Source organism: Aethalodelphis obliquidens, unplaced genomic scaffold (genome assembly GCF_003676395.1).
Source record: "Aethalodelphis obliquidens isolate GAN/ISIS:26980383/991018 unplaced genomic scaffold, ASM367639v1 scaffold11, whole genome shotgun sequence".
Lineage (NCBI taxonomy): Eukaryota > Metazoa > Chordata > Mammalia > Artiodactyla > Delphinidae > Aethalodelphis > Aethalodelphis obliquidens.
This window is the reverse complement of record NW_020837955.1, coordinates 7,702,601-7,714,021: the sequence shown is the minus strand read 5'-3', so window position 1 is coordinate 7,714,021 and position 11,421 is coordinate 7,702,601. Positions and strand designations below refer to the sequence as shown.

Here is an 11,421-nt window from a genome sequence, read left to right as displayed (position 1 = left end):
TTTAAGCTTCCAGAGCTGGCAGATAACAGAGGATATCAAGAGAGGCGATGTTTTTGGTTGTTTTTCCTAGTTTCACTTTATTCAGCACTGGGGTCAAAAGCGGTAGTCCTGCTGACCCCAGCAGGTTCTGCTCTCACAAAGCATCTTTAGATTTTAACTCAATGCACAAAAGCCTCACTACTTCTCCCTCAGTTCCAAGTTACTACGAACCTCACATTTCTGTCACTGCACTGTCATTTGGCCTCAAATAGAAAATTAGCTAATTAGCTTTTGCTCTCAATTGGGGAAAAAGTGGCTTGCACCAGCCAGAAGAGATTCCGGTAGATAGCCTGTACTTGTTTGCTTTGGGAAGTGATTTGCCTGCATTACATCATAAGCAAGAAGATTTTCATACAGGACTAGCCTAGAGCAATAATAATCCACTCAAGTGTCATGAGCTGAGGTGAGGCCAAGTTCTAGAGACAAGAAAAAACAGCTCCACCAGACAACTTCCTTTCCAGGCCAATCCCAACCGTCAGTTATGCCAACGCAGGTCCCCAAATGGAGCTGGAGACTCAGTGGAGAGCTCAGCACAAACTTCTCTAAATCATCACAGGGCTTGATTTTTTTGAGCTGCTCCTTAAATTCCCTACTCACCTATCCCCACCATCTTTAAAAATTAAATCAACTTATATTAACATGCTTATATTTTAACTTTGGAGGTTTGAAATTGAACTAATTCAACTAACTAGGACACTTTGTGTTTAAAAACAAAGAATAGAATTCAGAGGGGAAAAAAAAACCTCTCCAGACCTCATGATCTAAGTGTTTTCGTGCTTGTTCTATCACTAACATACTCTCTCTGGAACTCTCTTCATTTTCCAGATGTGAATAAAAAGGTGAGAATGTGAAGAAGGTAAGTGACTCTCGTCAGGTCACATAGCTAGTGAGTTGCAGAGATAACGCTAGACCACAAGACTGTACTTCAGTCTAGTGCTTTTGTTTTGTTCTCAAACACAACAGAGCCTTCCTATAGTCCGTAGACTTGTGTTGTAAATTACTCTATAAACTAGCTGTTAGCATATCAGAACAGGAGCCTGAATTTCTTTAATTGGCTAAAAAAAATGTTATCAGTTTCCTGAAAGTTTCAGGTTTTGTGGCTTTTTAAAAACCATCTCTTTAGTTGGGTTAGTTAGTAAATAAAAAGCAACAGGTAATTTTTTTTTTTTGGCCAGGCCTTACTTCCTTGATGATGTGGTCATTGTAACTGTTTTCACGATCTAAGAACCACCCCCGATCGTTCTCTCTTCCAGTTCTGCATCAGGCATGTTGCTTACACTGATGACATCCCAGTTTTCTGAGATTATAATAACTATGCAAAAAAGCTTCTTTCTCAATTGTTGCCCTTTGCTCTTTGCATAAGAATCAGCTCTGGGTAATTCCCTCTTGGTCCAGTTGTTATGACTGGGTTCTTTCACTGCTGGGGCCTGGGTTCAATCCCTGGTCAGGTAACTAAGGGGAACTAAGATCCTGCAAGCCAAGCAGCACGGCCAAAAAAAAAAAAAAAAAAAGAATCAACTTTTGTATCACACACATTCGACTTCTGAAACCTTATCAGATCTTCTGTTTGGAATTCCAGAAAGCAGTGTAAGAAAAACTGGAGAAATCCCCAACTTTCTAGTTAGAAGACTGGACTGGGTGGGTGTGGCATGCTATGGATTTGATTTCTTGATTGTCTGCTGTGTTTACAATGAGGATAGTTGTGAGGTATGGCAGAAACAGCTGCTGAGTCAGAAAGCAGAAAACGTGGATTTCAAGTGTCCTACACTACAAATTAGCTGACTGAACACAGACACAAATCATAGGTTGTAAGTTACATAAACAACAGAACTTAGAATTGGAATGGACTTTAAGGACCATGGTCCAATAGCCTTGTTTTACATATGCATCAACTGAGGTTCAGAGAAGTTCAATAATTGTCCAATATATATATGTATTTTCTATATATATATAATTGTTCAATATATATACATATATATGTATGTGTATATATATATATATATATATATTTTTTTTTTTTTGGCTGCACCGCACAGCTTGTGGGATTTTAGTTCCCCAACCAGGGATCGAACCAGGGCCCTCAACAGTGAGAACGTGGACTCCTAACCCCTTTATATTTTATACATATAAAAATATGTATATAACTGGATTTCTGGTCAAAATGACTCAGTAAGTCCACACTTTGACAAACCTCTTCTGCTCAAATAGTAATAAAGACAAAAATCAAAATAAAGAAAAGATATGAGGGGCCTCAAAAAAATACTACATATTCCATGAACCAGAAACAGAAGAGTAACATGAAGCAGTGAGAGGGGCTGATGCTCCTGGCCAGGAAGCGGGCAGACACGGGTGGGCCTCTAACTTCTGAAATTTAATGGGGATTAAATATGTTCCAAATGAGATAGGAAATTAATGATTTACTAGTTGAAACCAGGGATTTCAAAGGATGAAAAAAACTGCTGTACAGCCACTTCCAGGAGACATGTAGGCCTTGGCAGGCCAGGGAACACGGGGCAATGGCCTCAGGAATCAGCAAGATTTTTTGTCAGCAAGATTCCTGATGTAAAATAACAACTACTGATAAAAATACATGTTCTATATACACTACAGAAAGACAATGCTTATGCCTAGGAATGGCTTGGTGATACAGGAGACCCCCAAATATCATTATGAGACATGGTTTGGGGCTAGGTATTCAGACTGCAGCCACTGCAGAACCATTAAACAGAGGTTAAGGACAGAAAGATTGTAAAAAGGAGAAAAAGAAGACATAAATAAACAACTTCTTTGGTAAACAAGTATGCTGAAGACATTTCAAACAAAAAGAAATCTAACGCTAAAAGAGAAAAACAAACAATAAAATCAACAATGAGAACATGAATTCATCCCTGAAAAAATTAATTTTATGTTACAGAATGGCAAAACTCTAAAATAAATGTTTAGAATGGCCAAAGAGATAAACTGAAGATTAACTTTCATTTTAAAAGAACAACAAAAGATAAAACAAAAAGAAATAAAACAGGTAAATATGAAAAAGAACCAATTAGAAATACTGGAAATTATTTTTAAGTAGTCATGAAGTTTTTAAAAAGTAGTAATAAAATTAAACAAACAAACAAACAAAAAAACCCTCACCAGATTGGATAAACTCTAGACTAGACGAAAACAGTAAGGAAATTAGAAAGAAGCATTGAGAGACAAAGGTTGAAAAATATATAGAAAAGCTGTGAAGAGCCCTGAAGGATCAATTTACAGGTGAACAGATTGAAAGGATCCAACATACATCTAACAGGGGTTCCAGAAGAGGAGAATGGAAAAATGGCAGAGAAATATGTTTAAAGAAAGAAAAACTGAGAAGTTTCCAGATCTGGAAAAAACCATGAGTTTTCAGGTCTACCTTCTCGTACTAAACAAAGACAATCCCACACTTACATTTCAGAATATCAAGGATAAAGAAAAAGATTTAAAGCTACTAGAGCCTACAAATCAGTACAAGAAAAAAGGCAGGCAAACCAATACAAAAATGGGTAAAAGACTAGAACAGGCACTTCACAAAAGAAGTTATGTAATGGTCATTTGAAAATGCTTAATTTCATTAACCATAAAGAAATGCGAATTAAAACCACAATGAGATAACTCAACACACTATAAAAGTAGCTAAAATGAAAAAGATGGATAATACCAACTATTGGTAGAATGTCAGCCATATGGCACTTTCACATAACCATTTTTGGGAGTATAGATTGGTTCAACTTCCTCAGAAAATTGTTTAGCAGTAACTACCAAAACTGAACATATGCAGACCCTATGGCCACAACTAGAGAAAGTCTGTGTGCAGCAACAAAGACCCAACAAGCCAAAAATAAATAAATAAGTAAATTTTTAAGAAGTGGGCAAATTATTTGAACAGGAACTTTGTTAGTGAAGATATGAATGGTGATGATCCTCTAAAAGACTTAGAAAGGAGAATCTGAGAAGATGACAGTGATGGCATGATTTTTTTTAACGTTTCCCATCACCTCCCATCACCTAAAAAGAGAGCAACAAAAGTTAAAAAACAAAAACCCGTAGACTGTATCTGCAACACAAGTTGATGAAGCATCCCTAAGAATTTCCCAAACTGAGACGGTGGAAGACAAACCAATTGCTACAAGGCCCATACCAATAAGCACCATCTTACTGGGAAGAAGCAGAGGGAAGCAGCAGAGTAGCTGATGGAATGAGGGAACTCCCAAGTCACTATAGGTACTCACTGGAAGTTTAGAGGGCTAACTGCTGTTGTGTAAGGAATTACTACCTTAAGCTCTGAGAGGACTTGAGCAGAGGGGCCCTATGAACTCTCAAAACTCACCAGCTGAAGCTCCCTTCTGGAACATAACTTTGAGAAATATCTCCCAGGAATAAAAATCCATATTAAACATGATAGAGACAAAAAGGGTACAGGAAAGAGAAGGCCCAGATGAAAATGGGGGCAGGAACAGAATCAGATCTCTGAAAGGGCAAGGAAGAGCACTTCTGACCGACTCCACCCTCCCCATCCCGATACCCCAACCAAGGTTCGGGAAAATAACTTAGTACTAGATATGTAGGAAAATCTCACAGATCAGTTCTGAGCCATTTAATACCACCTCCCTAAGTACCCAGTAAACAGAACACTAAGGCTGCAACTCCTTCCCTACAATTTTGTTTAAACCTGTTGGTTAATTCTACTAATTCAGTAGAGGAATATTCCCGCTTGGTTTTTGTTTTGGCTCACTGGGATCTCATCTCAATTATTTCCCAGTTCCCTAGTGGCCTGTGTTTTAGTCATGCCCTGGTCTTCTGACGAGTCATTGTCCCAAGGACCCCACCTCTCTCTCTATCATAGATATGGTTCACAAGTACATATTTACATATTTTACATCAAAATTGGATTTTCTTCCAGAATGAGAATATTTATTGAAAAAGTTTCCAAAAGCACCCACATTGTTAACGTTTGGTCAAGAGACAATCAGAACCCCAAGGTTGGTAGAATGAACTCTAATGAAAACTGCTGAGAGAATCAAAAAATCCCAACTTAATCTTTCATATTAGCTATTTCATAAATAATGTAAAATAAATATTCTAATGAAACATTCTTATTATACTAGTATTATTATTCAATTTGGAAGGCTATCATTCTAATGAACAATTATTTGTTCTCCCAGTAACACAAACAAAAGTGTGAACATAAACTGCTTGGGTCTAAATAATGGTTTAAAATCTGGGAATATAGTACATGGAAGATGTTGAACTGAGACTGGTTTTAGAAGTAATAAATTTAAGAATCCTTCTATCATAAAATGTATTATTCCAGTAATGATAAAATAGTTAAAGTTTTAGAAGTTAACTTCCTCTCAGGTTGCAAGGTATGAAGCTCAAACTACAAATCTTTTAACTAGAAGAATATAACATCTTTTTTCTTGCTGTGGAATTTTCTCAAAAATACTGTCTCTCTCCCTTTCTCTCTCTCTCCTCTCTCTCTCTCTCTCACACACACACACACACACACACACACACCAATTAAAAAAATAGCTTAACAGATTGATGTGAAGGTGCTTAAGGGTAGACTGAGCTGATAGGTGAGTGGAAGAAAATGCTTGAGTGAGAGAAAATGAATAGTTAGGAGAGAATTCAGTGACCTGTGATTCTATGAGAATTAAGTGATTGGGTAAGTTAAGGAGAAGAGCTAGATACAGGCAAATTACACTGTAATGCAAATATTTATTTTCAGCTTACATTTGGCAGAACACAGTCCAAATTCCAAGGATCATTAATGAATTATATGCAATACTACCTTAGAGAAATATATTCCAGAAATTGACACTTATAGATTCTGGTTTGGTTGTATGTAGCTCCCAAATGTTTAAGGGCATGCATCAATTCTGAAGTTTATAAAAGGAAAGCACTCAAAGCTACCATAAAAGTTGATTTTGCCTAAAAAAAACGAAGCTCCTTTTGAGATCAAGATTATATACAAAAAGAGTTTCAAGTACATGATTATGTGTTGGAGAGAAAAAACTTCAAAATGATAAAATGACTATAAAAAACAGTAAGTACAGTGCACTGCACACATCAAGTTGTAAACTAGACAGAAAAATGGCTAATGTTCACAGGCTATTTACTAACTGACCAAAGTCTCAGAACCGACAGCGATTAAATTTTGGCTTGACTGAATAATTTGGTCACCTATCATGAATGAACTCTTGTTGGCCAAAGATTATTATTCAACATTCAACTTTTTATACATCCTATCCTAGAAAAGACCTTTTGCTTTTATCATGAGATTCTTCAGTTTCAGGCATTTCCTAAGTGAGAATAATAGCACCAGAGTAATGTCACAACCTCTGTAACATTAGGGAAAATGGACCACACTTACCCTCTATCCTGAACTATTTTACATACCAAGGACTACAATGATAACCATATAGTCCTTTAACAATAAATTAAACAATTCCTATAAAACTTTAATAGTCTATGAAAAGTTTATGAATCAAATTAATGTTCCAGACATCAAGTAAATTTATTTTAAGGTCTTTTAAGATAATCCCCTTGAAAGAAAAACTAGGTTCATTCCACTTTAACATGCCCATAGACTTAGTCTAGTGTTTGTACATAAAAAATACACAATAGGTATTGATGAACTGATGGTGTTAATTTAAGACAAGTGATCAGGATCAAGAAGTTTTGAAAAACAAATATAGCAATTAAAAGAAATCAATTATTCAAGAATGATACGCACAGTATAAGTCCATTTATAGAAAATTTTAAATTCCCACAACAATACTACAAGTTTTCAGAGTCAAGCATGCAATGGAGTGGTAAATACTGAGCTTCATGTTGGTGGCTACCTCTAAGAAGGGAGTGAGGGCAAAAGCACCAGGGAGGCATACAAAAGTCCTCAATTCTTCTTATTTGGATCTAAACCGAATGATATAATGTTAATTTTGATAAAACAGTATGATGGGCATGAATGCTCATTATACTGTTATCTTCTTGTCTGCCTAATTACAAATTTAAAAAAAGAAAAAGATTAATACCAGACCTTTGCAGGAACAATCAGCAGTGTATTGATGTATCAGTAGTATTTAGCAGCTAATCATCTATTTTATGAATATCATTCATTTGAAGATCAATGATCTACAGACCAATGATCTATGCATCTTCTTTTATACCTTCAATATATAGTTGTATCACTTTTTATTTAGATTTTTAATAAAACAGATTTCAATTTTTCTCTAATAAGTGAAAATCTGAGGAAACTTCTATTAGAAAAAAATTTCCTTATATTGCCTGATTTAGTCAAAGCTGCTTGAAATGCTAGCCTGTTACCATCAGTTACTGATTGTGTATTAATACGGAGAGCAGAAAAGACCTGGTAGTAAAGTCACAGGAATTCTGTTTATTATTATAGCAAACATTTTCCTGGCATTTGACAGAACTCAGAACCATTTCTTTGAAATGGGTTCATATCTGTGAAACTAAGCCCACCAGTAGGAAGTTTTTCTTTACAGAAATGAACAAAAAGGAAACTAAACCATCAAAAGATATATTTCACATAATAGTAAAATATAAAAATATAAGCAAAAATGACAAAATTTTTTAAAAAATGCTAAGCAATGGATTTAAGAAACTTTGATTCTATTCTTCTGTCTTGTTGCTAATGGTCCTCTTTGTTCTTCCACTGTTACATATGTGAAACAGGAATGATAATAATTAAAGAATGGCTTTGCAAGACTTACTAGGAGGTTAAAAGGAATTATTGAAACAGTGTTCAAATACTTTATAAATACTACTAGCAAAGATATTTATTATATTTTTGTCTTCCTTCAGTGAAGGTGTTCTTTTAAATCAGACTCTGTTTATTAATATCGCTTCGAATTCTCAACTAGAGAGATGTTAGCTTTCTTTCAAAGCGATACTCCCAGTGAATCATAATAGTTCTGATTAAGAAAGATGATACCAGAACTGTGCTACCTGAGGAAAAGAGAAAGAACTGCAGCACAACTGGCAAAGTTCCTAGACTTAGTCCAATCAAGTTATGGATTGTCCAACTGACATAATATTTTGTTACTCCAACTTTCAAGTATCATCCTGAAATCACATTCTATCTTAGTGTGAGTTTTCGTACATAAATATTTAACTTCTGTAAATGTTTGTAGTGCCAGTTATCTTTTTGAATAGATCTTTTTCCTTTAAGAGAGCTGCTCCAGTGAAGAATCATTTCTTACACATCCATGTCCAGACTCAAAAAGAAACGTTTTTCTTTGAAAAGACAGAAATACCCAAGTAATGTTAAAGCTTGCTGTAGCCAGGGATTGCCCACCTATTCCAAGCATGGGATCACTCCCTGGAGATTTCTGATGAATTAAAAATGTTTTCCAGTTACTCATAGCTCATCAGATGTGTTCACCTTTGGTAGTTCACATTCTTCACTGGTGTGACAACTCTGAAGGATGTCCTTGTAGTGGTTCTTCAGATCTTCATACAAAGAAACAGTTTCTTGGGAGTGAGCCAATGGTAACACCTTTTCATTCAGTAACATCTGCACTTGGAATTCTTCCTTAGGAGTCTTAGCATTTTTACAATGGTAAAGCACAAATATTAGGTTTGAGGCATAGGGTACAATGTGACCACTTCGGAACTTCCGATGCATTTGATCCTTGTAATTGTAAGCTGTTAGGGGCTCCTTGTCTTTGAAGTAGCCCATGAGAGAAAGCAGTGGAAGAAGGGTCTCTGCATGACCAAACTGAAGGATGACTGGAGAGGAAACTGGTTGAGAACTTAAAAGAGAAGTAGAGAAAAAAATACATATAAACATATTTTTACATACAAAGTAATTTAACATGATAGCTTTTAAACATAATAGCTATACTTAGAATTAGCATACAACTTTATCATCTCTTTGTAATCTTTATAACAACAGTCTACATAACAACAATATGGCTGAAATTCTGTGTGGCAGAGAACTGAACTTTTTTTTTTTTCCTTGCAGTACGCGGGCTTCTCACTGTTGCGGCCTCTCCCGTTGCAGAGCACAGGCTCCGGATGCTCAGGCTCAGCAGCCATGGCTCATGGGCCCAGCCGCTCCGTAGCATGTGGGATCTTCCCAGACCGGGGCACGAACCTGTGTCCCCTGCATCGGCAGGCGGACTCTCAAACACTGTGCCACCAGGGAAGCCCTGAACTTTTTATAATAAAAGTTATGTTCCAAAATTTTAGAACACTGTAGTATTGTAAACCCATCTAAAACAGTGAGCATACACATTATTCTTTAAGTTTAAAGAGAGTGTTGAGTCTTTTCTTGTAGATTAAGGAACTTGAAGTTGATATGTATTTCAAAACTGCATTGCCTGTCTGTGAAGGACTGGCCCTTAATAAATATTGATTACTCCTTGGAGCTCATCTGAATAAATTTCAAATGTTATTTTATCTTTATCTAGGGAATAAGGACAAGCACTATTCAGTAAATTTCTCGGTTAAAACCAAGTCTGAACAGTGAACAGTAATGCATGTTATTCCTCAATGTTTTATAAGACCCAACTTGGGCACAAAATGTGGAAGAGAGCTACAAAAGGGTAGAGACATAACCTATTCTAGCTCATATACTGTGTCTGTGGTTGGGAATGGACTTTATACACTGCCAGAAACACAACAGCTTCCAACACCATGAGCTAGGTCACCTTTATTTTTGTTTTTTCCAAGTTTTCTACGATTTTTTTCTGGTAAAGGCTTCTTTTAAAAGCAGCAGCAAATGACTGTTTAGCCTTCTCTCAACTTTTATAAAAAGAATATGACTATTGTTCTTAAATATAATTCATAAACCTATTCAAACACAGTTAACCATCTGACTTCTTGCCACCACCCCAACACATTAGGTTCACATTTTCTGGGAGGACAGCAGCATTTGCAGCAGTTTTTGAACCTTCCTAATTCCTTACATAAAAACAGATGGAGTTGGGCTTCCCTGGTGGCACAGTGGTTGAGAGTCTGTCTGCCGATGCAGGGGACACAGGTTCGTGCCCCAGTCCGGGAAGATCCCACATGCTGCGGAGCGGCTGGGCCTATGTGCCATGGCCGCTGAGCCTGCGCGTCCAGAGCCTGTGCTCTGCAACGGGAGAGGCCACAACAATGAGAGGCCCGCGTACCGCAAAAAAAAAACAAAAAACAAAACACAGATGGAGCAAATGGACAGCAGATCCCAAACCCAAGGGAAACATTCACAACATAACTATGTGGAAAAGTATTCTCCATGAATCACCAATAGCCTCAAGACCTGCATATTATCAGTATCAGTGTAGAAGGAAGCAGAGGGAAGCATGTAAGAGATCTGAAAACTGGAGAATCCCAAACAGCCATCGGATATTCACTGGAAAGTGCTGTGGGCCAATCTGAGATAGCAGCTGAAATTGGGAAGGGTTTAGGTTACTCTAGTGTGTGTGTGTGTGTGTGTGTGTGTGTGTGTGTGTGTGTGTGTGTGTGTGTGTGTGTGTGTGTGTGTAGAATATGTATGTACTGATACTATATATTATATATGTATGTATATATATATAATGACAATAGTAATATAGATTGATTTTTTCTATATGCCATAAACATACAACATATCATAATTATTTTTGCTTTAGGTAATGTTACCTTTTAGAGCAATTAAAAATAGAATAAAAATTATGGTAGACAGAATTCTAAAATGACCTCCAAGAATTCAGCCCCTTGGTGTATATACCCAGTATAATCCACACCTCTTAAATTGGGAAAGACCTACATATTATCAAGATATCACTTGCATGATTATGTCATATGATACGGCAGAAAATATTTTGTAGATGTAAATAAGTTTCCTAATCATTTGAGTTTGAGTTAATCAAAAGGTAGATTACTCTGGGTGGACCTAGCCTAATCTGGGTAGGTTACTGAAAGGGGATGAAGTTTCTGAGAGATCTTCCTGCTGACCTGAGAGCGGAAACAGCCATGTTGTAAACTACATATGGAGGGACCACATAATGAGAATATGAAATTGGCCTCCAACAGCTAAGAGCAGACCCCCGCTGACGAGCAAAAAAACAGGGACTCAAATGCTTCAACTTCAACTTGGTGAGTGCAAGGGAGGACTACCTCTAGGCCTCTCTTGGGGCTGCAGAAATCTAGCCCTTATGAACTCTCCAAACAACTGCTCCAAAATTCCACTGAAGGACAGAGGCCACACTAAGGAGAAACTGCTGGGAGTGGGGTCAAGACTGAGCAGGAGAGGGACCACAGAGATAAAGGGAAAAGGAAGCCCAGATAAAAGTGGGGGGAGAGGAGCAGAGCCAGGAAGCAAGCTACCATATTCCTGAACAGCGCGCACACACACACACACACACA

At 37.1% G+C, this 11,421-nt stretch overlaps 1 protein-coding gene across 6 annotated transcripts in view; it reads right to left on the bottom strand.

The window, feature by feature from the left end:
• The window catches only part of MINPP1 (multiple inositol-polyphosphate phosphatase 1), a 167,971-nt gene that overhangs the window by 114,585 nt on the left and 41,965 nt on the right, over positions 1-11,421 (bottom strand). For 2 of the 6 annotated variants that reach the window (XM_027111928.1, XM_027111927.1), the window contains one exon: positions 5,762-8,840. The exons of 3 other annotated variants lie outside the window; for them this stretch is intronic. In XM_027111928.1, the coding sequence (XP_026967729.1) occupies positions 8,447-8,840 (394 nt within the window). In that variant the 3' untranslated portion in view covers positions 5,762-8,446. Of the gene's footprint in view, positions 1-5,761; positions 8,841-11,421 lie in introns of those variants that run through there. One more of the 6 variants, XM_027111933.1, reaches the window with a different exon arrangement.